Raw genomic sequence first — 27,561 nt, 5'->3', positions numbered from 1 at the left:
CTGTTAATTTTAACATCTGTATCTATTCTGTTTTGTTTTTTTTTTTCCTTAAGTAGGCTCCACGCCCAGCATGGAGCCCAACTCGGCTTGAATTCACAACCCTGAGATCAAGACCTGAGCTGAGATTAAGAGTCTGACGTTAACCAACTGACCCACCCAGGTGTCTCTGTTCTGGGTTAATTTTCATTGATTTTTCTCCTCATTGGGTTATATTTTCTTAATGTTTTCCCTGATTTCCCGCATTTCCCATATTTTCCCTGACCTTATTCTAGGCTGCAGTTAAGAAATTTGGAAACTGTTGGATCCTTTCTGTTCTGTCTTTTAAGGTTTATTGAATGGCACCAGGGTAGTATTTAATGTAGAGCTATTTATTCCTCACTTATTATTATTCCCATTTATTGAGGCAGGTACTTTTCTGAGTACTCTAGAGTTATGGGATTTTTTTTCAGTCTGGTTGAGGGAACAGGCCCGTTGTTGGCCCTCTGTAAGCACTGGGTGCTGTTTTCTCTAAACCTTTTGATTGGTTGTCTCTAGCCTCAGGTAGTGTCCTCACGTGCATGTTCTTGTCAGTCCTCAGCTGAACTGTTGATGGGGACCCTCTGCAGATCCCTGGGGTTCTTTGTCTTTGCATCTCTCTTCTCTCAGATACCCTGCCTGAGAATTCTGGCTTCCTTGGTCTCCCTGACTCTCCACTGTGTCTCCTCAACTCAGGGAATCTGTTGAGTTCTGCCTGGTTTCCCCTCTTCACGCCTCGGTTAGTAAGCTGGATCAACAGAAGGGCCCACCTCATCTGTTCCTTTTCCCTCAACGATCATTATCCATTGTTGCCTGATGTCCAGTGTCATGAACTGTTGTTTCATGGGTTCTGTCTGTTATTTTTTGGTTTTAGGTGGGAGGGTAAGTTTAGTCTCTGTTACTCCATTTTGACTGGAAGTGGAAGTCCCGCCTTTTCATTTTAGAGATGCCAAAAAGAGACCCAGTGAGTTAAGGCCTGCTCTTGGCTCTTGGTAATACAGCTGCTCTTAGATCTGGCATTACAACAGGCCCTATAATTTTCATTTCAGCCCTGTTGTTTTGTATCATTGCTCTCTCTCTCCTTTTCTGGTAATGTGTGGTAGATGCTTTCATAATTTTCTCTTTAGGAATAAATAATTATTTTTTACTATCTGATCCCTTTGTCTAGAACTGGTAGACCTGATTTTTATTTTTTTGGGCAAAAAACTGGTATATTTATTTTTCGTAGTAGTTTAGGAAATCTCTACAATCTTAGTAGTAAGCAAGCTTTGCTTTTAGTTATCTAACATTTGTAGCGCCCTCATTTTTTTTATCTTGTTGAATTGACTCCTCTATAACTCAATATTTTTGGACATCATTTCAGTTTCCTGACCTTTTTTTTTTTTTTTAAAGGTTTTATTTGTTTATTTGACAGAGACAGCCAGCGAGAGAGGGAACACAAGCAGGGCGGGTGGGAGAGGAAGAAGCAGGCTCCTAGCAGAGGAGTCTGATGTGGGGCTCGATCCCATAATGCCAGGATCACGTCCTGAGCCGAAGGCAGACGCCCAACGACTGCGCCACCCAGGCGCCCTTAGTTTTCTGACCTTTAAAAAAATTAATAGACTTTATTTTTTAGGACAATGTTAGGTTTATAGGAAAATTGATCGGAAAATGCAGAGTTTTCACATGCCTCTCCCCCTGCCAGTTTCTCCCTACTATTTATATCTTGTATTAGTGTGATGCATTTATTATAATTAATGAACCAGTATTGATATATTGTTATAACTAAAGCCCATGGTTTACATTAGGGTTCCCTCTTTGTGTTACATCTTCTGTGGGTTTTGATAAGTGTGTAATGATATGCAGCTGCCATTGCTGTATCAGACAGAATAGATACACTGCCCTAAAAACCCTCTGTGCTCCACCTGTTTGTTCCTGCCTCCTCCTCCCGCCTCCTTCCTGAACTCCTGGCAGCTGCTGATCTTCATACTGTCTCCATAGATCTGCCTTTTCTAGAACGTCACGTAGTTGGAATCATACAGAATGTGGCCTTTGTGATTGGCTTCTTTCACTTAGCAATGTACTTACGGGGTTCTTCACATTTTTTTTAATGACCTGAGAGCTCATTTCTTTTTATTGCTGAATAATATTCCATTGTCTGTATGTACCACAGGTATCCATTCACCTACTGAAACACATCTTGTTTACTTCCAATTTTGACGATTATGAGTTAAGCTGCTCTGTAAGCATTTGTGGGTAGGTTTTTGTGTGGACAGAAGTTTCAGCTCATTTGGGTAAATACCAAGGAGCATGATTGTTGGATTGTTTGTCAAGATGATGTTTAGTTTTGTAAGAAACTGCCAAACTGTCTTCCAAAGTACCTGTATCATTTTGCATTCTTTTCAGCAATGAGTGTGAAAGTTCCTGTTGTTCCACATCCTTGTCAGCATTTGGTGTTGTCAGTCTTCTCGATTTTGGCCATTCCGGTAGATGTGTAGGGATATCTCCTTGTTGCACTTCTGACATTCAGCAAGATCAGGAGCACTTTCAAAAATCATTATAATAATTGGATAAATGCCATACTAATAAGCAGTTCTTTAGAAGTTACCCAAATAAAAGTTTCACATGATTGTCTTGTTTTTTAATATACCTGGTGAGATTTTAGCTTAGAACTTATCTGGCTAAAGAAGTAGATAATTTGTGGGGGCACCTGGGTGGCTCAGTTGTTAAGCTTCTGACTCCTGATTTTGGGTCATGATCTCAGGATCATGAGGTCAGGCCTCTCCTTATCCCTCTTCCTCCCCCTACTTGTACATTCTTTTTCTCTCTCTCTTAAATAAATGAATAATATCTTTTAAAAAAGTAGTTAATTTATTTGTTTTTACTTTTTAATTGAAGATCTACATTCTAAAATATGTGGTTCCAGTTTATTCTTTTTAATTGTTACGTGGTAGTCATCATATGAGTATATCTTATTTTATTTTGCCCATTTACCCACTGGAGGGTATGTAGTTTGTTTCTTTTTTTTTTTTTTTTTTAATTTTTATAATCCTTGCTACAGTGAACAATCTGGTAAATGTCTCCTTGAGTAATTGTGCAAGCATGGCTCCAGGCCACAGGTTTTTGAACTCTGTCCATGACCCATTAAGGGTAGAGAAATCAGTTTATTGGCTTATGACCAGTATTTATTTATTTATTTATTTAAAAAAAGATTTTATTTATTTATTTAACAGAGACAGAGGCAGCAAGAGAGGGAACACAAGCAGGGGGAGTGGGAGAGGGAGAAGCAGGCTTCCCGCTGAGCAGGGAGCCCAGTGCGGAGCTCGATCCCAGAGTGTTGGGATCANAAAAAAAGATTTTATTTATTTATTTAACAGAGACAGAGGCAGCAAGAGAGGGAACACAAGCAGGGGGAGTGGAAGAGGGAGAAGCAGGTTTCCCGCTGAGCAGGGAGCCCAATGCGGAGCTCGATCCCAGAGTGTTGGGATCATGACCCGAGCCGAAGGCAGACGCTTAACGACTGAGCCACCCAGGCACCCCTATGACCAGTATTTAAAAAAGAAAGAACTAGAACAGAGTAGAAGGTGTCAGGGTGCAGTACGCAAATTTAGCTTTATGTTTGTGTGTATTTAGTCAGGTTGTGTTAAATATATTTCTTTCTCTGTGTTCTAGTCCAAAACATTAAAAAGCCACCTGGAAGTGGAAATGCTAGGTCTTAGAATGCCCATTTCCCCTTTTTCTAGTTACTGCCAAATTGTTCTTGACAGCGTTTATGGCAGTTTACCGTTTCACTATGTGATAGGAGAATACTGTTTCCCCCAAATATCCAGCACTTTATCTGAGTGTACGTATGACTCCTGTTCCTCAAGAGCCCGGCCTTATTGTTTCTCCTTGTTTCCCTGATACAGCCTCATTTTTCTAGTTAGTAAATGTATGCCAGGAGGAGCGCTTTTTCATTGAGATCTAATTCACATATCATAAATTTATGCTTTAAGAGTGTATAATTCAGGGCACTTGGGTGGCTCAGTCAGTAAGCGTCTGCCTTCGGCTCAGGTCATGATCCCAGTATTCTGGGATCGAGCCCCTCATCGGGCTCCCTGCTCAGCGGGAGGCCTGCTTCTCCCTCTCCCACTCCCCCTGCTTGTGTTCCCTCTTTCGCTGCTTCTCTCTCTGTCAAATAAATAAATAAAATCTTAAAAAAGTGTATAATTCAGCAGGTTTTAGTATAGTCACAAGGCTGTGCAAGTATCACCACTATCTAATTCCAGAACATTTTTATCACCCCAGAAAGAAACTCACTACTCATTAGCAGTCACTCCCCTTTCCCTCCTATCCCAGCCCCTGGCCACTACTGATCTACTTTCCCTTTTTTTTTTTTTAAAGATTTAATTTATTTATTTGTCCGAGAGAGAGAGCACAAGCAGGGGGAGCGGCAGGCAGAGGGAGAAGCAGGCTCCCTGCTGAACAAGGAGCCCGATGCGACTTGTTCGCATCTCAGGACCCTGGGATTGTGACGTGAGCCGAAGGCAGACGCTTAACTGACTGAGCCACCCAGGCATCTCTGACCTACTTTCCTTCTCCACGGATCTATTTGCCTATTCTGGACATTTCATGCAAACGGAGTCATATAACCTGCGGTCTTTGCGTCTGGCCTCCCTCCACACCCCCATCCTCCCAGCCCACTGCCCTCAGGATCCATCCATGGTATAGAATGCATCAGTACTTCATTTCTTTTTGTGGCTGAATAATGCTTTGTTGTGTGGACCAGTCACACTTTATCTTTTCATCATTTGAAGGACATTTGGGTTATTTTTACTTTGTGGTTATTATGAATAATGCTGCCATGAACATTCATGTAGAAATGTTTGTGTGAACATATCCTTTCTTTTTCCTTGTATTTACTGTGGTAAGAGCACTTAACCTGAGATCTACCCTCTTAATAAAATTTTAAGTGCACAGTACAGTACTGTCGGCTGTAGGCACTCTGTTGTATAGCAGATTTTGAGAACTCATCCATCTTGCATAACTGAAACTTTATACCCATCAAACAAGTCCTGTTTCCCCTTCTCCCCTGCCAACCACCATTCTACTCTGTTTCTCTGAGTTTGACTATTTTAGATACCTCGCATGAGTGGAATCAAGCAGTGTTTGTCCTTCTGTGACTGGCTTATCTCACTTAATATCCTCTGGGTTCATTCATGTTATCACATATGGCAGGATTTCCTTCCTCAGTAGTATTCCATTGTAGGTAGATACCACATTTTTTTCTATCCATTCATCAGTTGATGGGCATTTAGGTTGTTTCCATATCTGGGCTGTTGTGAATCTTGCTGCAGTGAACATAGGAATGGAGATGTTTCGAGATACTGGTCTGAAATCTTTGGGGTATATACCCAGAAGAGGAATTGCTGGATCATAAGGTAATTATATTTTTAATTTTTTGAGGAATTTCCATACTATTTTCCATGGCAGCTGTATGATTTTGTATCAGTGTGCAAGGACTCTGATTTTCTACATCCTAGCCAACACTTACTATTTCTCTCTTTTTTTCTAAGTAATCTCTGCGCCTAACGTGGGGGTTGAACTCATGACCCTGAGATCAAGAGTCATATGCTCTACTGACTTAGCCGGACAGATGCCTCTATTTCTCTTGTTTTTTTTTCATAATACCTATTTTATAATAGGTGTGAGATGGTATCTCATTGTGGTTTTGATTTGTATTTTCCTGATGATGAGTGATATTGAGTACCTTTTCACATACCTGTTGGCCATTTGTATGTCGTCTTTGGAGAAATGCCTATTCAAGTCCTTTGCGTATTTATTTAATCAGATTATTCCCTCCCTTCCTTCCTCTCTCCCTTCCTCCCCTTCCTCTCTCCCTCCCTCCCCTTCCTCTCTACCTCCCTTCCCTTCCTGTCTCCCTTCCTCCCCTCCTTCTTTCCTTCCTGTTGAGTTGTAGGATTAAGCATGTTTTCAGTACTTCTGGGTATATACCTGGGAGTGGAGTTTCTGGGTCATATGGCAACTACATATCTAACCTTTTGAAAAACTGCAAAAATGCTTCCCAAAGCAGCTGTAGCACCCTGCATTCTCACTGGAAATGCGGGAGGCTCCTAGGCTTGCCATATGCTTGCCACGCCCCGTCTTGTCTGTCTTTTTGATTATAGCCACCCTAGGTGTGAAGTAGTATCTCATTGTGGTTTTATTTTTCTAATTTTTAAAATTTTTTTGAAAAAGTTTTTTTTTTTAATTCTTGAAGCATAATTGACATACATATGACGTAATTGTTACATTAGTTTCAACATCTTGATTTGATAGTTCTCTACATTATTCATTGCTCACCATGTAAGTGTAGTTAGCATTGGTTGCCATACAGTGTTATTACAATATCATTGATTATGTTTCCTATGCTGTACTTTTCATCTTCTTGACTTATTTAATTACTGAAGTTTGTACCTCTTAGTCCCCTTTACCTGTTTCATCCATTCTCCCATCCACCTCCCTCTGGCAACCACCAGTTCTCTGTATTTAAGAGTACTTTTGTTTTGTTTTTTGGATTCTACATATGAGTGAAATTATATTTGTCTTTCTATGTCTGACTTATTTCACTTAGCTTAATACTAACTGGGTCTATGCATGTTGTTGCAAATGGCAAGATCTCTCTCTCTGTCTCTCTCTTTTTATGGCTGAGTAATATTCAAAGATGTATACCACATCTTCTCTATCCAGTTATCTGTTGGTGGACACTTGGGCTGCTTCTATATCTTGGCTTTGTAAATAATGCCCCAATAAACCCAGGGGTGCATGTATCTTTTCAAATTAGTGTTTTTGTTTTCTTTGGGTAAATACCCAGAAGTGGATCATATGGTATTTCTATTTTTAAATTTTTGAGGAACCTTCATTCTGTTTTCCAAAGTGGCTGCACCAGTTTATATTCCCGCCAACAGTGCATGAGGGCTCTGTTTTCTTCACATTGTCACCAACACTTGTTATTTCTTTTCCTTTTCTTCTTTAGTAATCTCTACACCCAATGTGGGGCTCGAACTCATGACCCGAAGATCCGGAGTCTCATGCTCTACCAACTCAGCCAGCCAGGCGCCCCTTGCTATTTCTTTTTGATGCTAGCCATTCCAACTGATATGTCATTGTGGTTTTGATTTGTATTTCCCTGATGATTAGTGAATGAGGTTGAGCGTCTTTTCATGTGTCTGTTGGCCATCTGTATGTCTTCTTTGGAAAAATGTCTATTCAGATCCTCTGCCTACATTTTACTCAGATTATTTTCTTTTTAGTGGTGAGTTGTGTAAGTTCTTTATATATTTAGACATTAACCCCTTACTGGATGTATCATCTGCAGCTATCGTCTACTCAGTAGTGCCTTTTTGTTTTGTTGATGGTTTCCTTTGCTGTGTAAAAGTTTTTTTTTTTAATTTAAAATTTTTAAATTTTCTTTGTTCAGAAGCTTTTTATTTGGTTCATTGTGGCTTTGATTTGCATTTCCGCAATGACTAATGATGTTGAGAATATTTTTATGTACTCATTAGCCATTTGTATATTTTCTTGGGTGAAGTATCTATTCAAATCAAATTCATTTTTTAGTTGGATCATTTGTCTTTTTATTGTTGAATTGTTCTTTGTATATTCTGGATACTAGACCTTGTCCAGATAGATAACTTGCAATTATTTTCTTTCATTCTGTAGGTTGTCTTTTTCTTTTCTTTCTTTTTTTTTTTTTTAAAGATTTTATTTATTTATTTATTCGACAGAGATAGAGACAGCCAGCGAGAGAAGGAACACAAGCAGGGGGAGTGGGAGAGGAAGAAGCAGGCTCATAATGGAGGAGCCTGAGANAGCCAGCGAGAGAAGGAACACAAGCAGGGGGAGTGGGAGAGGAAGAAGCAGGCTCATAGTGGAGGAGCCTGAGGNTAATGGAGGAGCCTGAGATGGGGCTTGATCCCATAACGCTGGGATCGTGCCCTGAGCCGAAGGCAGACGCTTAACCGCTGTGCCACCCAGGCACCCCTCTCTTTTTATTTTCTTGATAGTGTCTCTTGATGTGCAAAAGTTTTAAATTTTGATAAAGTCCAATTTGTGTATTTTTTTCTTTGGTTGCTTGTGCTTTATGTGTCATATTTTAGCAACCATTGCCTGTGGTGCCTGGGTGGCTCAATCGGTTAAGCATCTGTCTTCAGCTCATGTCATGATCCTAGGAGTTTGGGCATCCAGCTCTGAATTGGGCTCCCTCCTCAGCGGGAAGTCTGCTTCTCCCTCTGCTGGTCTTCTCCCCTCACGTGCAGGCGCGTGCTCTCTCTTAAATAAATACAATCTTAAAAAAAAAGAAAAAAAAAAAAAGAAACCATTGCCTAATCCACGGTCCTGAAGATTTACACTTCTGTTTCCTTCTAGAGGTTTTATCTCTTACATTTAGGTTTTTGATCCATTTTGAGTTAATTTGATCCATTTTGTATATGATCTGAGGTTGGGATCCAATACTAATCTCTTGTGTGGATATTCATTTGTCTCAGCCATGATTAATGCTGATTCCTTGTTTAGTTTGACAGTATCCTCTTCACAAACTGGGTAAAGTGTGGAAAGGATAAACCTCTTGTCTGTCATTAGGTTTCAGTGCATTGAGGCTGGCTGGAAACTTTATTTGGTTTGGTTTTATCTTTCTATTTTGCATTATACTTTCTTTTGCGTGGATTTATATCATATCTGTTTTACCACAGTAGAGGATTGGGGATAAGAAAATAAACTCAAAAATATAATATGTGATTCATGGACTTGATATGTAAGTTATGTAAAAATGATAACATATTACTTTTTGAATAAAAATATCCAAATGGCTTGCTAAGTGAGCTAATTGGTCTCACCTTTTGGCTCTTTTAATTGGTGGGGCACGTTCTGTGTCTATACATACTGCTTTGTAGGTCTCTGTTTCATGCCATATCATCATGTCAGAGCAGATAATCCTCTCCAGAAAAATTCTCTGATCAAGACAAGGCACTTCAATAACTACTTTTCTGTAGAACTACAAACAGGTGCCAAAGCCTCATTTGTTACCTGTACTTCTCAATTTCTTTTCTACATTTTCCCCCTTCTCAGTCTAACATATTTTGTTGGTATTTTCCTTTCTTTTAGGTTGCAGTTGTTCTGATGGATACCCAGGGGGCGTTTGATAGCCAGTCCACTGTAAAGGATTGTGCCACCATCTTCGCTCTAAGCACCATGACTAGTTCTGTTCAGGTATCACCACTTGATTAAGATAAAGTTTGCGAGGAAATAAGATAATAAGATAAAGGGAGTACATCTGTTTTCAGTTCTGTTATCAGAATCCCTAGGTGATGTGTAAATGTTCTTTTTAAGCTATAGATATAAGTTAAGCTCAAGAAGGAGCTTTAATTATTTTTCCACTTTGGTCAACAGTAAGTATAAAATACTCCAAAAAAAGTCTGAAAAGTGGAACATGAAATTACATTAATTACATCACACTGGAAATGGGGATTTGGTGAGAACTTAGGAAAACTGATTTTAAGCTGTAAAGGAAGAATTAGGTGATTTCAACATTATATGCAGTTTTCCAAAAGACAGATAATATTACTGTTTGAACAGACTTTATGTTCTTATATGTAAGCCTTTAGTTGTACAAAGTTTCTGTTAGATGGTTTAGGCTTATTTGGGATTCCTTTGAAGTGAAACTAGAGTGGTTATCAGTCTGGATTTTTGTTTTCTAGATTTATAATTTGTCCCAGAACATTCAGGAAGATGATCTTCAACAGCTACAGGTATATATTCATCATAAAAAGTTTAATGTCCTAGTGTGTCATTTAAAAGTTTTAAGGCAAGAGAAATTTTACAGCTGAGGAGGTTTAGCAATAGCGTGAACTATGGGGGAAGGTTTTTGGCTCACAGCGGTCCTGCACCCTGTTACTGCTGGGTAATCAGGGAAGGCCTTACTGAATTGAGCACAGAACCCAAGAAAGTGGGTGAGTAGGTCCTGCAGTATATCTGGGGGGAAAGTGGTATAGGAGAGGGGGCAGCAAGAAGAAAGACAGACCTGAGCTGAGGGTGCTTGGCAGGATCGAGGAACAGCAGGGAGGCCAGTGGTTAGGACTAGGAGGTGTGACAGGAGGAGGTTTTTTTTGTTTTTTTGTTTTTTTTTAAAGAGAGCACATGATGGGTTGGGCACAGAAGGAGAGGGAGAGAGAAAATCTTAAGCAGACTCCCGGTTGAGTGCAGAGCCCGACGTTGGCCTTGATCTCACAACTCTGAGATCATGACCTGAGCCAAAATCAAGAGTCAGACTTTCAATCGTTGAGCCATTCAGGTGCCCCGTGATAGGAGGAAGCTTAGTGATAAAGTCAGAGAGGCATTTAGATCCTGATGCTTGGCCTTCGCCAAGGGCTTGGGCTTTTCCTCTGGGTGATGGATATAGGAGCTGTGTTTTGAGCAGAGGAGTGACATTATTTGAGCAGAGGATCACTCTGGCTGTTTAGAATAGATTTTTAGGGACAGGTGTGCATTCAGTGAGACTGGTTGTGAGCTATTGCAAAAATCCAGGTGTAGCTAAATAAATCAGTATTTATAAAATGCATAGCATTATGTGCCTAGAAAAGAGTATGTGCTTAATAACTGTGAGCCATTATTTATTAATACTACTACTACTGCTGCTATTAGTCATTGTCTTCTGTTCTCCATGCAGCAGTTCTTACATGTTGTCCCTGTAAAATACTCTTCCATGGGTATTCCAGAGTCGAATGCAATTCTTGGCACGCCTTTCTGATCCCCCCCGTCCCATTGACATTCAAGAAAACAGATCAGCATGCACAGGAATGTGAGGGAGTCATTTATTATGGGGATTACTTTGAATTAGTTCTAACTTCAGTTCCTTTAAAAAGCAAAGAAAATAATTCCTCACTTCGGCTTGCACTTTATAACTTGTGGTTCTACTCTGGTGTCATGACCCTGGGGTTGGGAGCTGTTGTTCCTGAAACATTTCCATCAAAACTTGAGTTTGACACCTTTTCACCTGAAACTTCTTTCTAGTCTCCTTCATTTTGCACGTTGTTTTGAACACCTAGCTTGTGTGAGGCAGTGGACCCCGAGCCGTAGACACACTCACGTCTGAGGTAGTCCTTGTCGTCAGTCAGTGAGAGGTCGTGCTGAGGAGGCCCGGGTGCTGTGTGAGGTCTGCTGTAACAACGTACCACAGATGAGGGGCCTTAAGACAACACAACCTTATGGTCTGGCAGTTCCTGAGTCCGTCAGAACTCAAGCTGTCCACAGGGCCACACCCTCTCTGGCCTGTGGGGAAGAGTCCGTGCTTGCCCCTGCCTGGTCCCTGCTGGTTCGCTGGCCGTCCTTGGCGTTCTTTGGCATTAGCTGTAGGCCTTCAGTCTCGCCTTCTGTCTGCCGTCTGTGTGTCTCTTTTCATATTGCATTCTTCTCCCTGTGTCTTTGTTACCTTTTCTGATAAGGACACAGTCATGTTGGCTTAGGGCTCACCCTGATGACCTCGTCTTAACGTGATTACCTCTGTGAAGACCCTGTTTCCAATAGCATTTCCTGGTGGAGATCCTTCTTCCCTCTAATGCCTTCTTCCTAGAGGCTGCATTTAGCTCTGTCAATTAGTAAGATGACATCTGTCCCTCTGGTCGTTTCTGTATTTTTAAAAGTTAATAGTGTAATCATGATGAAATTAGAAATGATGTTCTTGCAAAAAATTGGGACACCTTGGATAAAACTGAAGTCCCCCTTCCTGATCCCCAGAGGTAACCACATATCAGGTTTGAATATAGCCTTTGTGTTCTTTTTCTTTGTGAACACATAAATATCTCTATAGGAAATAGGTAACATGTGACAACAAGCCTTATGCAAACCCTTTGAGACTACATGTGTTTTGGGATTTGAAATTTTTTTGATTTCGGATAGAAAATATGCTGCGTATAAGCATGAGGTCAAGGACAGGAATGGGCGTTCAGGTAATAGCTCCTAATGAAACATGCTACTATTTCTGCAGTGAGAGGTATGACTGATTCATGAAATGGGATAAATAAAGCTTATAAAAAGCCTCACGTCAGTTCAAGGCAGGTTTTCCTCTAAGGGAGTTTGCCACCTAGCTTGGGTTTTTAGAGCTTTTTGGATTTCAGAATTACAGAGAGAGATCATGGGTTTTGTAATTTTGTATGTGTGTTTTGTTTTGTTTATATATAGTATTTTATATGTGTTAGGTGCTTTCTTTTTCTTAAGTATCATTTTATTGTTTTAACAAAGTAATACATATCTATACACACACATACTTTAAAAGTCCGTAGTATTGCAATGTTCATAATAAAAAAGAACATTCTTCCAACCTTCTACTTCCTTTCTCCAGAGCCAATCACTTGTCCTTTGGGATGTGGCTTCTCTTATTTGCTTCTAAATTTTTCAAGAACATGGTTATGCTGTTCCTTCTGGATTTTTATAATTTTAATAGTAATAACTTCTTGTATAAAATTAGGGTTTAGCATCTTTACCACTCTCCCACCCTCACCCACAGTTTTCTTCCCCTCATCCTTCCAACAGTTAGATCACAATTTTTGGCTAAAATAATATTTATTTCTTTATTATATGGTTGTATTTATATGTTCTTCCTCACTGAGTTCTTGTGAATTATGATTGCATTTCTTGTAATGAATTACCTGTATCATGTTTTTTGCTAGTTTAGTGTTCTGTGTGCTTATCATTAATGTATCTCAAGGGATAGACTCCTAAAACCTCTCAGTATGGTCTTCATACTCAGGTTGTTTTTTTTCCCTTGGGGGGAGGCATCATTCCTGGGCATTGTGTTTTCTTCCTCCTTTAGTCCTGGTGCACAGCTGTCCCATTGGCAATTTCTTTCTTTTTAAAAAAATTTATTATTATTTTTTCCCTTGTGATGAAAACATTTACGATCTACTCTCTTTGCAGCTTTTAAGTATTATTAACTATAGTCACCACGTTGTACATTACATCCCCATGACTTATGTATTTTATTGCTGGAAGTCTGTACTTTTTTTTTTCTTTTTTTTAAGATTTTATTTTTAAGTGATCTCTACATCCAATGTGGGGCTCGAACTCACAACCCAGAGATCAAGAGTCGTATGTTCTTACAACTGAGCCATCCAGACACCCCTGGAAGTGTGTACTTTTAATCCCCTTCACTTTTTTTCCCCTACCACCATTCCACCTCTGTATCCATATGCTTCTTTGTTTTTTAAGTTTTTAAGTTGTTTGTTTTTCTTGGATTCTACATGTAAGTGAGATCAGATCCTACATATAAATAGATCATACGGTGTTTGCCTTTCACCGTCTGACTTAGTAAAACTTAGTGTAATGCCCTCAAGGCCCATCCATATTGTTGGAGATGGCAAGATTGCCTTCTTTTTTATGGCACATAACATTCCACTGAATATATGCACCACATTGTTTTGTATCCATTCATCCACCAATGGACACTGAGGTTGCTTCCATATGTTGGCATTTGTTAATAAAGCTGCATTGGCCATGGGGGTGCATATGTCTTTTTGAGTTATTGTTTTCGTTTACTTCAAGTAATTATGCAGAAGTGGAATTGCTGAATTGTATGGTAGTTTCATTTTTAATTTTTTGAGGACTCTCCATACTGGTTTCATAATAGTTGCCCCAGTTAAATTTCTGCCAACAATGGACAAGAGTTCCCTTTTTGCCACATTCTCACCAACACTTAATATTTCTTTTCTTTTTGGTGAAATTCATTCTAATAGGTGTGAGGAGGTATCTCATTATGGTTTTTATTTTCATTTCCCTGATACTAATGATGGTGAGCATCTTTTCAGGTACCCACTGGCCATCCTTGCAAAATGTCTATTTAGATCCTCTGCCCGTTTTTTAATTGAATTGTGGGGGTTTTTTTTTTTTCCTATTGAGTTGTATGAATTCTTTATATACTGTGGGTGTTAACTTTTTCTGATACATGATTTTCAAATATTTTCTCTCACTTGGTAGGTTGCTCTCTCATTTTGTTAGTGGTTTTCTTTGCTGCGCAGCTTTTTAGTTTGATGTTGTTCCAGTTGTTTGTTGTGGCTTTTGCTTTTGTTGCCAAATCCAAAAAATCATTGACACTGACGTCAAGGAGCTTACCACCTAGTTTTCTTCTAAGAGTATTATGGTTTCAGGTTTTATGTTCAAGTTTTTGATCCATTTTGAGTTAATTTTTTTGTGTGGTGTAAGAAAGTGGTCTAGTTTCATTCTTTTGCAGGTAGCTGTCCAGTTTTCCCAGCACCATTTACTGATGAGACTGTCCTTTCCTCATTGTATATTCTTAGCTTCTTTGTCATAAAGTCAATTGATTATATATACTGGGGTTTATTTCTGGGAGAATAGAAAGCTATTCTCTTCCATTGATCTGTGTGTCTGATTTTGTGCCAATATCATACTGTTTTGATTACTATAGCTTTGTAATATAGCTTGAAATTAGGGCCTGGGAATTTCTTTTCAATTCTTTTTGCAGTTGGATCCTATTTAATCTTTTATTTGTTTATTCTCTGTTCTCTCTCTCTCTCTTTTTTTGGTTCTCTTTAACTGTATACATTCTCCAGTAGCTTTCTGAGAAAGGATAGAATGGATGCATAGGAGATAACTTTTCTAAGTTCTTGTAAGTCTGAGAATATTTTAATTTTATCCTAGAATTACAGGATAGAAATAATTTTCTTTTGTAATTGAGGGCATTGCTTCATTGCCTTCCAGCTTCCAGTGTTGCTGCTGACATCCCACACCATCTGATTCCTGATCCTTTGTATGTGACCTTTTTCTCTCTGTAGCTTTTAAGATCTTCTTATTCTTGGCATGAATTTTCATGGTAATGTACCTTAGTCTGGGCTTTTTCTTCATTCTTTGTAAATGCATATGATCGGAAAGATAAAATGTTGCAGCTGTTGCAACCAAGAAGAAACAGGATCCTGTTAAAAAGCAAAATTCAGAAAACAAACAGAAGCTTGGAAATGAACAGTATGTCACTAAAATCAGAAACTTCAGTAGAGAAGGAGGTGGACTCTAAATTGGAGAAAATGTCCCTGGCGGGCTGCATGAAACGACAGAGCAGAAGTCAGACCAGAGGAAGGGAGTGAAGCAGAGAGAGAAGAGCAGGGCAGGGGAGGAGAGAAGCGGGGAAAAAGGGAAGAGAGGAGAAGGTGAGGTGGAGGAGAGGGAGAATGGGAGGGCACAGTAAACAAGGGAAATTTGAGCCTCAGTTCAGGAGAGGTTACACCTGTTAATAATGAGAGGTGTTTTAGTAAAACGTAACAGAGCAAATGGAGGGAAAGAAATTATAAAAGGAATAATATAGGATGATGTTAGAATTGAAGGACACAAGTTTTTGTCTTTCTTGCTAGTAGCTTCTCTCAAATTTCTGGTGTCCTTGGCCACGTGTATTTAAGAGTGTGCTGTTAAAAATCTGACTGGGACCTTTGGTAAGAGGGCGGCCTGGTGATTGCTTTGGATCGCAGTGAGGTGACTGGACAAGATGATTTGGGTATTTGTTGCAGCCCCTGAATATCTGTATTTGCAGCCTGTTCTTGGGCTGTCATTTTCTCCAGAGAAGAATTCTTTAAACTCCTGCCGGGGGGTCGGAGCTTGCAGTGGCTCCAGCAGGATGGGAGGCTGAGGAGTCTCACTGTTCAGGATGTAGACCTTAACCTAAGTGCCCATCTCCAGTGAAGTAGGGGACTTCCCTTACTCCGCTCAGCCGGGTTTGGTGTCAAAGTGTAAATTCTTTCTGGTTTATCCCTTCCAGACAGTGCACTTCCCATCTTCTGTGGGGGCAGGAGGAGGATTTGGAGCACGGGGAGGGAACAGGATCTGGGAGTGTAGATGCTCCCTCAGAAGACCTTCAACCGTTTCTTTGGTCGTTAGCCTCGCTCCCTCGTCCCTTCCTTCGTGGTGACTGGTGCTTCTAATTTCTGAGCCTTTCAGGGATTCTGCGGAGAAAATCTGCTTGTTTCTTGTTGGCCTGTCTGTCACAGATAAGGCAGAGAAATCCAAAACCTGAGATAGTTTTCATTTGTCTGTTTTCCTTCCAGAGTATTTTTGACAGCTCTTCATTGTTGCCATATCATTTCTCATCCTCTTTATTCTGCGAGTTTATACCTTTTAAGCTTTTAAACTTCATTTTGCTATATTTTTGGTGAGAGGCTTCATGAGGACATGGAGATGAATGTCTGTGTAAACCCTGACCTTAGAGAATTTGGTCCTTTGGTCCTTTGCATGGTGTACATGCTCTTGGCCCAGTACTCCTCCTGCTGTCAGAGATACAGTAGTGCAGGGAACAGACAAACATCCCTGCCCTCCTGGAGCGTAAATTCTAGTAGTGAAGACAAGCCCTAATCAAAATGAGTAAATATAGCATGTTAGATAGTGAGTCAGGTTAAGGAAAGATATTTAAAAGAGATGTGAGGTAAGAAGAATTAATGGGGAAACTTGTAATCTTTTGAGGCAGAAGGTTGGTAAGGTTTCTTTGAGAAGGAGCCATTTGAATGAAGACCATGAAAAGTGAGGGAGCAGATTGTACAGTTATTTGGGGGGACAACCTTACAGCCAGAAGGAGGAGTCAGAACAATGGCAGTAAGGCAGCAGTGTGCACAGCGTATTTGAGGAAGAGTGAGGAGGGCCAGGGTAGCCAGCTCTCACTGGAAGGGACTGGCTTTTCTACTATGAGGTTGGAGGGTTTTAAGCAGAGGCACGATGTGATCTAACTAACCTTATCACAGAGCCATTGTGGCTGCTGTCCTGGGAATAGCCTGGGGACGGAGCAGGGACCCAGGCAGGGAGACCAGTTAGGAAGCTGTTGTAATATTCCAAGTCACGTGGAAGCTGTGAGCGGTTGGATTCTAGGTTTGCTAATGAATTGGGATATGGAATGTGAGACAGAGGAATAACAGATTATTATGAGGTTCATGGCTCTCCAGGCTTTTGAAACTAGAACTTTTGTCTCATAAGTTGCATTGAGTCTGTTAAATGAATTCTTTGCTAAATAATAGCTGTAGAAATACTTTAAATAATTTTGCCTAACCATTAACTCTTCTTTTTTAAAGCTCTTCACGGAATATGGTCGTCTGGCAATGGATGAAATTTTCCAAAAACCCTTCCAGGTAGAATGCTAACTGTAAATGTAATTCATGTCTTTGTTTTATTTTATTTTTTTAAGATTTATTTATTTACTTTAGAGGGCACAAATGCAAGTTGGGGGAGGGCAGAGGGAGAGAGAGAATCTCAAGATCCCTGCTGAGTGCTGAGCCCCACATGGGACTTGATCTCATGACCCTGAGATCATAACCTGAGCCAAAACCAAGAGTTGGATGCCTAATCAGCTGAGCCATGTACATTCCCCTCACGTCTTTGTTTTAGTTCAGAGATCAGCAGGCTAGCTGCTTGTTTTTATATGACCTGTGAGTTAGGAATGGTTTTTATATTTTTATCTCTTTATTTTTTATTTTTAAAGATTTTATGTATTCATTTGACAGAGAGAAAGAGAGCACAAGCAGGGGGAGCGGCAGGCCCAGGGTGAGGGAGAAGCAGGCTTCCCGCTGAGCAAGGAGCCCAATGTGGGGCTCGATCCCAGGACCTTGGGATCATGACCCAAGCCGAAAGCAGATGCTAACCAACTGAGCCACCCAGGCACCCTGGTTTTTTATATTTTTAAAAGGTTGAAATAAAAAAAACAATACTATTTCATGACATGTGTAAACTAGCTGTGGCCACTGACATTTAAATTGCAGATAAAGTTTTACTGGAACACAGTTACACTCATTTGTCCATAGCTGCTGCTTTTTTTTTTTTTTTTTTAATTTTATTTATTTGAGAGAGAGAGCACACACACAAGCAGGGGCAGAGGGAGAAGTGGACTCCCCCTGAGCAGGGAGCCTGATGTGAGACTCGATCCTAGAACCCTGAGATCCTAACCTGAGCCAAAGGCAGACGCTTAACCAGCTGAGCCACCCAGGAGCCCTCCATAGCTGCTTCTTGTTGTAAGAGTCTAAGATACTTACTCTTAGGTCCTTTATGAAAAAGTTTTCTGGCCCCTGCTTTATTTAGCCAGGTTTCACAAGGATGAGAATGCAAAGTTACCTCAATAAGATTAGGGGAGCTTTAAGTATTATTATTTATTTATTATTTATAGTTTTTCTTTCTAACATTAAATGTAGATCTGATTTCACTATTCGCTTGTACCATGCTGTTTTCTTGTCCTTTACCACGTTCCTCATGCTTGCCTTTAGAGCAGAGTCCTGAGTTTAACATCTCCTCAATCTCTTCCTTCTGCTCTTATCAACCCATGGGAACAAAAATATTTTCACCTCACATTTGATTTATACATGTCCTTCTAGTGTTTATAAGGTTTCTAAGACTTTACAGAAGAAATAAATCCTTCACAATTTCTTGCCGCCTTTGAAAAAGCTGGCTCTATGCAAGGAAGTATTTCAGTTGTTATTTTGAAAATGAATTTATGCAACCTTATAATACGTTCTGTTCTTTTCCTAAATAGACACTGATGTTTTTGGTTCGAGACTGGAGTTTCCCTTATGAATACAACTATGGACTACAGGGAGGGATGTCCTTTTTGGATAAGCGTCTACAGGTAAGTAGAAATATAATCTAGTGGTAACTTTCTCATTTGCCTTTAGCTGTAGTATTTAAGGCAGATTACATAAAATTCTATTAAGTGTGTTAAATACTTATGAATATTAGTACACAAATACGTAGGAGTGAAGAGCCTCAATATGGAACGCACAGGGATTGCAAGGAAGGACTCTGGCTTTGAAGGATATTTGAAGGTCTCCTGACTCTGGCCCAAGCTTGATCGTGGTTTCTGTTTCATATTTTGCACCAGGTTCTGTTATGTGCCTTTAGAATGTCATGTTCAGAACTTCAGTTCTGTTGTTGTTCTTCAAAATTCTTACTTGTTTTGGGGTGGATACAAACAGGCTTAGCCTGATCTCCAAAATTAAAATACGGGACCAATCACTGCTAACTCATTAGATGCTGCTTCGTGCCCACAAACCTTCCCTTGTTCTTCCGAAGTATTGTGCAATGCTGTTTTTTAAGAAACTCTTTAGTCCCTGTTCTTTGGTTGCTGTGGGAGCCAAACCATGGTTAATCAGATGTATGCATTTATTGGTTCTAGGGTTCTGAGTTTTCTCATTGGACAAAACGTAGGCTGCTATGATCCATCAGAGTTGGGAAATCTTTCCTTTGTCCTAGTGAAGAAAAACAAATGGTCTTTTGTCAATTGTTGGTCTTCATTGGCAGGTAAAAGAACATCAACACGAGGAAATTCAGAATGTCCGAAACCACATTCACTCGTGCTTCTCCAGCGTCACCTGTTTTCTCCTCCCACACCCAGGACTCCAGGTGGCCACAAGCCCTGACTTTGATGGGAAATTGAAAGGTGTGTTACAAATGATGTTACTTTAGACCTGTGGTTCGATGTTTGGAGTTAAACAATGATCTGAGAATGTCACTTACGGTCCGGTGAATGCTGAGAAGGGGCAGCCTGTTCTCCTAGAGAGAATGGTATTTAGAGTCCACTTCAGTTTTTGCTTCTGCCTTGCTGTGACCGTTAGAGTTCACCTTAACTTTCCATCTGAGATGGTGGCGGTCAGATTCATGAACGATCTTTCTAAGAGGCCTGTTGTAATTACTGGTTTACAAGAGATAAAAGCACTAAATAAAGGAACACTAAACATTGGTCAGCTGATACTTATCAAGTACAGTTAAGGCCCCAAAGGAAGGTCTGTGATACACGGCATGGCTGTGTTTTCATCTTCTTTGTAATTAGCGCAGAGCCTGGTGCCGGGTCACGTGAGTATCAGGAAGTGGTGACTAGGTGGTGGCTTAGAGAAATTAGAGTTGGGACTCTTGGATTCCATTCTCTTATTTTTACGTGACTCTTACCTTGAGTCACGTAATGCCCGGCCTTCAGTTTACACATGTGTTAAACTAGCACCTTTGTTTATAAACTTCCCTGAGCTTCTCAGCTTCCCAGTAAAGTAGGAATAAAAATAACTGCCATTTCCTGAGGCTCTGCTGTATTTCCCGCTGCCTATCTCTTTGGGCTGCTATAACAGAATGCCATAGACTTATCAACAACAGAAATCTATTTCTCATGGTTTTGGAGGCTGGAAGTCCAAGGTCAGGGTGCCAGCACGGTTAGGTGAGGGCTGTCTTCCTGTTCTCAGACTTCTGGTTATACCCTCATGCGTGGAAGGTCTAGGGAGCTCTGTGGGGTCTCCCTTGTAAGTGCACTAGTGCCATTCACAAGGGTTTCTCCCTATGACCTAATCACCTCTCAGAGGCCACACCTGCTGATACTTTCACCTTTAGGGGTTATGATTTCTACATACAAATTTGGCAGGGACACAAACATTCAGACCATAGCACCAACACTGTGCTAGCTTTCCTACTTCATGCTCCCAGTGCTTCCAGAAGCTGATACTGTCTCCTTTATCTCACGGATGAGCAAACTGGCTTAGGAAAGTTAGGGAACTTGCTGAAAGTACTCTGCTAGTAAGTGGGGGGCAGAGATTCACATCTAGATTCTTTTTTCCCCAAAGTCATATTGGGCTAAAGCAGAAGTTCTTCTGTTATTTTGCGGACATAATTTAGAGGGTATATAATGTTTAGGTTCCAGGAGAACTTACCTTTTGAAGTGGAAGTTTTTCATAGCCTCGTAATAAACATAAAAGACATCATTTTCAATTTATTTGACTTATTTGATCCAAGAACATTAATGTACTTTTTCAGTTGAAGATTTACATTCCAGCTGGTCTTCATAGTGCAGAAGAAACTGAGTTTGAGAGACTTACCTTTACCTTCTGTTTGTCACTGTGAAATTTTTATGTGGTTGGCAGCTTTCCTGAGTAGGAGACTTCCAGAGCCTATTAGATGGCAATTCAGAAATCCAAGTTTGGGGTCTGGCTTTAGAGAGAAATCTGCTCAGGCAACACTGGAGTTAGAATCTTTTCTTTCAAAAGCAGTTGCAAGTGACTTTTCTGAGTGGAGTATGGAGAGAAAGTTGAGTGTGTAGATGATGTGTTCCTTTAGGCTTTACCACTCTTATTAGACTATTAGACATACCTTCACCAAACCTCAACTCGGGTTTGTTCATCACTGGGAGGGGAGGTGTCCAGGGCATTCCTAAAAGAGGCTGCTGAGGAGGGGGTAGGTTCAGTGCCTCCCGTGTGCGCTTGAGCCCCAGCGTGTTCTCAGGTTATCAAGTATAAACCTGCAAAAAGGCATTTCGCCATATTTTCAAGCATTTTAATGTTTCAAAAACATTGTTTTAAAATTCACTTTTATTATGTCATTCCAGGAAATAGGAAGAGCTTTTTAACATTTTCTAACCCCGATTTTTGAAATTTTGTATGACTGTTGGGTGTGCATTTGTATCTGTTTCCTAGGACTCTTGTAACAAAGCACCACAAACTGGGTGGCTTAGGACAGCATTAATTTACTGCCTAACAGGTTTAGGAGACCAGAATTCTGAAATCATGGCATCTGCATTGATTCCTTCTGGTGGCTCTGAGGGGGAATCCGCTCCCTGCTCCTCTCCTAGCTTCTGGGGTTTGCTCGGAGCTGCGTTCATCACTCCGGTCTCTGTCATCACATGGGCGCCTTCTTTCTGTGTCTCTGTATGCTCTCTCCTCTTATAAGGACACTGCTGTGTGGATTTAGGTTGCCTCCCAATCCGGTATGATCTCAACTAGTTATATCTGTAATTTCCAAGTAAGGTCATGTCCTGAGATTCCAGGAGGACGTGCATTTTGTTGGATAGTGTTCAACCTTGTATGTATTTAAAACTTATGAACAACTTATCACTAAATATTCATTGTGCTAATTTTCCTATTTTATTTGTAAAATAGGGAATAGTTCTGTATAAGCAGCTGTTAGTGTCATAATTATGTACTATTTGTTTCCCTCATCCATCACTGAACTTTAAAACACACTTATGGGATTAAAATCTTACTCTCTTACGTGAAAAGTCAAGTCACAAAGGAAGAAGTACAAATGGTCAGTATATACTCATGAAAATATGCGTAACATCACAATAATTGAGAAAGTGCAAATGAATTGGTACGAATTCATAGTCTTTATGGGTTAGTATCAAAATTTAAAATGTTTACATCCTTTGATCCAGTATTTCTCTTTTAGGAAAGCATCTTAAGGAACTATCCAAATAAGTGGGTAAAAATATATGGACAAGGGTATATATTACTGTACCATTATTATAATAGGGAATAATTAGAAACAAATGGGTGTTTTTGAGGAATTGGTTAAATTATGGTACATTTGCACCTTTAAAAGTTAATTTTAAAAGTTATTTAAAGTTTTTTTTTTTTTTTTAAAGAGAGCAGGGAGGAAGGGCAGAGGGAGAGGGAAAGAGAGAATCTTAAGCAGGCTCCACGCCCATTGCAGAGCCTGACGTGGGGTTCCATCTCATGACCCTGAGATCATGACCTGAGCCGAAATCAAGAGTCAGATGCTTAACCAACTGAGCCACCCAGGCGCCCCTATTCAAAGTCCTTGAAAAGGTTAAAGTATAGATGGATCTATCTGTGTTTGCACAGATGTCTGTGACATCTTATTAAATGCAAAAAGGTTGCATAGTAGTATATGTTGTATGATCCTATTTATTTAAAAATGTATATTTATAATTATGTTTTTAAAAGAAAAGATTTGAAAAATAAAAATTTCCATTTTTGTTTTACTTTAAAAATATATTTAGGGGTGTCTGGTTGGCTCAGTTGGTTAAGCGTCTGCCTTCAGCTCAGGTCATGATCCCAGAGTCCTGGGATCCAGTCCTGCATCGGGCTCCTTGCTCAGTGGGGAGCTTGCTTCTCCCTCTTCTCCCTCTCCCTCTGCCTGCCACTCCCCCTGCGTGTGGGTGTGCTGTCAAATAAATTAAGTCTTTTAAAAATATATATATATTTATAGTCTGCCTTGTGTGTCTGTTTCAGGAACTATAGTTGTTAGGAGGATTGTTCATAAAGAATTCTTATTAGCTCTGCAAAGGTTTGTGTACTTTTTAGGGGCTTTGCAGGTGGATATTTTGTAATTTTAGGGAACCTTTTAAACAGGGTATTGAGTGAAGCATAAATTGGATGCAAAATTGCAAACACTTAGTGGCTTGGAGTATTTGGCAAGTGCTTGATTGAGAACCACGTAAACTTTATTGTGGGGGACCTGTAAATAGAGCCGGTGTATTTTTCACAGTTAAAGAAGATGCCTGCATGTTGTCTTTTCTCAAGTATATACTTGCAGGATGACTTGGTTGAGATTGGCAAGCCCCATTCCACATAACCCAGAAAAGACAACATTAACTTGAGAGCAGTTAGGGCTCATCCACAGAAGGACCTTAATGTAATTACTGTAGAACATTTAAATTTAATGAGTTAACATTTTCTGCAAATGTCTCCCAGACACTTCAGGGATTATTTTAGTGGTTTTATTTTGCTGTTTTTTGTTTGTTTGTTTTTTTAAAGAATGACCGTTTATTCAGAGGTGAACACTTGCCAAACAATCTTAGTTTTGGTACAGTCGCTGCTTACCTGCTGCTTCCTGTCAGCTAGATTAGCTCACTTTTGAGACCCTTTCATCAGACACAGATGACTCTGCCATAACCATAAAGAAAACTGTCATCTTCATATTTTTTAGAGCAGAGAGAGCTCATGCAGTAACCACTGAGTTGTTTAGCTAGAAATTAAACAGAAGAGTTTTAGGGCACAATCTTCTTTGATGCCATGAGATTTTGAGATTGTCAGGAGCTAGTTCTTGTCTGTTCCGAGTCTAAAACTAGTGTTTTGGTACAGTCTTTATGGAGGCATGACTAGCTGAGGGTCTGTTAATCTGGGTAAAATCAATATAGGAACAATCTGTGGTGTCTACATTGTGCTAGTTTCTAGTATGATAAAAGTTGACACCATAAAAAAAGGGTTTTTTGTTTTGTGTTGGAATAGGTAATACATTCACATGTTTAAAATCCCAAAAAGGATTAAAAAGTATTCAGTGAAAAGTCTCTTCCTTTTTTTTTTTTTTAAGATTTTATTTATTTATTTGACACAGAGAGACAGCCAGCGAGAGAGGGAACACAAGCAGGGGGAGTGGGAGAGGAAGAGACAGGCTCCCAATGGAGGAGCCTGATGCAGGGCTCGATCCCAGAACGCCGGGATCATGCCCTAAGCCGAAGGCAGACGCTTAACGACTGAGCCACCCAGGCGCCCCGTCTCTTCCATTTTTTTAAGGCTTCCAAAGTTTCTTTAGTATGTGCAAGCAAATATGAATATACACAGAATAGCATAGTGTGTACACTATTTTGTGGTTTTTCACTCCAAGTTATAAAGAATTTGTCCCACTTTTTTTCTTGAAATTTTGTAGTTTTATTTTTCACATTATAAGTTATGATCCAGTTTAGATCCATCTTATTTTCTGAATAGCTACCCGTTCGTCCCAAAAGCATTTATTGAATAGTCCAACTTCCCCCACTGGTTGAAATATCACCTTTATCATATATGAAGCCACTAGACAATGTGTAATACGGGTACAATTGGTGAAAGCTGTACTTTGGCGCCATCCTGAGGAGACTATAGAATTAAGAGTATTTGGATGGGAGACTGGTACCCATTTATTTAGCTCGTGAGATGATTAAAAAACCAAAAGATTTTTTTGATGTCGTGAGATCTTATAATTGATCAGTTATTTAAGCTGGGATGGGAATCGGTAGAGATGAGGAGTACATATTTACTATTCAGAGAAAAATGTCATGTAGATTTTAATTTATGAGGCATAAATAAATTCTAGGTAGATTACAGAGTTAAATTATGAAAATTAAAGCATGGGGGATATTTTAATTTTATTAGACCTCTGGAATTGGGGAAGGACTCTTTAAAATTAGGAGAAATAAAAGAAATTGCCAAGGAAAAATGGTATAGGTTTGAATATCTAATAATTTTATGCGTATTAAGAAAAAGGCAAACAAACTGGAGAAAATATTTCAGTGATTATAGTGTACATCATAGAAGGTAGTGTATTTGTTGACTTTGTGAAGAGTGACTATATTCTAAGATACGGGGCCCTGGTAGGGGAAAAGGAAATCAGCTGATGAACCAAGATGGGAGAAAGTTTGGTCTAACTAGCAACAACAGAAATGAAAGCAAATTAAAATAATGAGCTATCATTAAATTTTAAAATGTACTATTAGGTATCCAAAAGAATGCAAAAGTATTACACATATGAAAGGATACGTAGAACTTACATATGTAAGATATAAACCCTCATGTAATGAACATTGCGAGCCTACTACCCAACTTAATATCTAGAACCAGAAATGGCAAATTTTTTTCTGTAATGGACCAGGTAGTAAATATTTTAAGTTTTGTGGGCCACGCAACTATTCATTCATCTTTGCTGTTATAACAAGAAAGCAGCCATAGACAAAGCATAAATGAAGACATGGTTGTGTTTCAACAAAACTAATGACAATTACAGTTAGGCTGTATTTGGCCCAAGAGCTGTAGTTTGCCAGTCTGTTGTCTAGAACATTACCAGTACTATTTGCTATCCCTGTGTGCTTCTTCCCTATCCCATGTCCCTGCCTCCCCACAGAAATAACCACTATTCTAAATTTTGCTTATTTCGCCCTTGAATTTTTTTAAAAAATCATTACTTGTGTTTGAATTGCTTAGTCTGTTGCTAAGTTTCTTTAATTTTGAACTTATAAAAAATAGTATGTGGCCAACTTTATTTTCATTGAGTGTTTTATTTCTTCTTTTTTATTAAAAAAATTTTAGGGGTGCCTGGGTTGCTCAGTTGGTTAAGTTTCTACCTTTGGCTTAGGTCATGATCCTAGGGTCCTGGGATCGAGTCCCCAGTCGGGCTCTCTGCTCAGCGGGGAGTCTGCTTCTCCCTCTCCCTCTGCCCTTCCCCCCTGCTCATGCTGTCTCTCTCTCTCTCTTTCTCATGCTGTCTCAAATAAAATCTTTTAAAAATTTTTTAAAAAAATATTTAGTTGAGAGAGAGAGTGTGCATGCGAATGTAAGCGAGAAGAGGGACAGAGGGAGAGGGAGAATCTTAAGCAGACTCTGCGCTTTGTGCGGAGCTGACATGGGGCTCAATCCCACCCTGAGATCATGACCTGAGCTGAAATCAAGAGTTGGACGCTCAACTGACTAAACCAGCCAGGCGCCCCTGAATGTTTTATTTCTGAGATTATTTGTGTTACTGCATGTAGTTTATTAGTTCATTCACTTTTACTGTGGTATAACTGTGCCTTCTGCGAATATAACACAATTTAGTCTCCATGGAAATGTGAGCTTTTCCCGTTTCTTGCTGTCCTGAACAGTGCTGCAGACATTCTAGTGGATGTGGATATATGGGAGTCTCCCAAGAGTATGTGCTTTAAAAGCAGGATTCCTGGATGTTGGCATTTGTATATTTTCACCTTTACTGGGTAATGCCAGATTTCCAAAGTGGCTCTTCCAATTTATGCTCCCTTCATCGGTATATATAGAAATTCCTGTTGATCCATATCCTAGGCAATGCTTAGTGTTATCAGACATCTAATTTTTGCCAAATTAGTGATATAAAGCAGTGTATCATTGTGGCCTTAAATTGTATTTCTCTGGTTACTAATGGGATTGAGTATCTTTTCATATATTTATTTACATTTATGGTTCCTTTCCTCTGCAATTCCTATTCACGCCTGTTCAGTTTTAGATTGGGTTTGTCTTTCCCTGCAATGCATAGATCCTATATGTGTATTTTAAGATATGAATCTTTGTTAGTTATATGTTGCAGATATCTTCTCCCATCTTCTGTCTTTTTTTTTTTATGGTGCCTTAGTTTTAATGTGATTTAATTCATTCACCTTTGATCTTTTGTAGTGATTTTTTAAGTCTTGTTTAGAAAATCCTTTCCTTTCTCCACACACACACCTGCACACACTCTCCCTTGCTCTGTTTGTCTCTCTCTTTCAAGTATTGTCTTTCATATATGTGTTTAATCCACTGGGAATTAATTTTGATACGTGTGAAGTAGAGACCATTTTCTATTTTTCTGTAGCTACCAATCTTTGACATCATTTATTGAATATTCTGTCTTCCCATTGTTTATAATTTCTGTTACTGTTTAAAAAAAACACTTTTCATTGAGGTGCCTGGGTGACTCAGTCGGTTAAGCATCTGCCTCTGGCTCAGGTCATGATCCCGGGGTCCTGGGATCTAGTCCCACGTTGGGCTCCCTGCTCAGTTGGAACCCCACGCTGGGTGTAGAGGTTGCTTAAAAATAAAATCTATTTTTTTTTTTAAGATTTTATTTATTCATGAGAGACAGAAGAAGAGGCAGAGGCAGTGGGAGAAGCAGGCTCCCTGCTGAATAGGGAGCCCAGTGAGGGACTCGATCCCAGAACCCCGGGATCATGACGTGAGCCAAAGGCAGATGCTTAACCAACTGAGCCACTCAGGCACCCCTTAAAAATAAAATCTTGAAAAAAATCTCTAGTGTGTTGAGAGTTGTAAATAGCCT

General features: G+C 39.7%; 1 protein-coding gene across 3 annotated transcripts in view; it reads left to right on the top strand.

The window, feature by feature from the left end:
• ATL3 (atlastin GTPase 3) overlaps positions 1-27,561 on the top strand; it is a 63,602-nt gene that overhangs the window by 26,598 nt on the left and 9,443 nt on the right. For all 3 annotated transcript variants that reach the window (XM_019796940.2, XM_002916677.4, XM_034645460.1), the window contains 5 exons: positions 9,136-9,240; positions 9,729-9,779; positions 17,082-17,138; positions 18,530-18,622; positions 19,294-19,432. In XM_019796940.2, the coding sequence (XP_019652499.2) occupies positions 9,136-9,240; positions 9,729-9,779; positions 17,082-17,138; positions 18,530-18,622; positions 19,294-19,432 (445 nt within the window). The remainder of the gene's footprint in view (positions 1-9,135; positions 9,241-9,728; positions 9,780-17,081; positions 17,139-18,529; positions 18,623-19,293; positions 19,433-27,561) is intronic.

Source organism: Ailuropoda melanoleuca, chromosome 16, assembly GCF_002007445.2.
Source record: "Ailuropoda melanoleuca isolate Jingjing chromosome 16, ASM200744v2, whole genome shotgun sequence".
Taxonomy (NCBI): domain Eukaryota; kingdom Metazoa; phylum Chordata; class Mammalia; order Carnivora; family Ursidae; genus Ailuropoda; species Ailuropoda melanoleuca.
The sequence above is the reverse complement of the archived record's forward strand: the minus strand, read 5'-3'. Positions and strand labels throughout refer to the sequence as shown.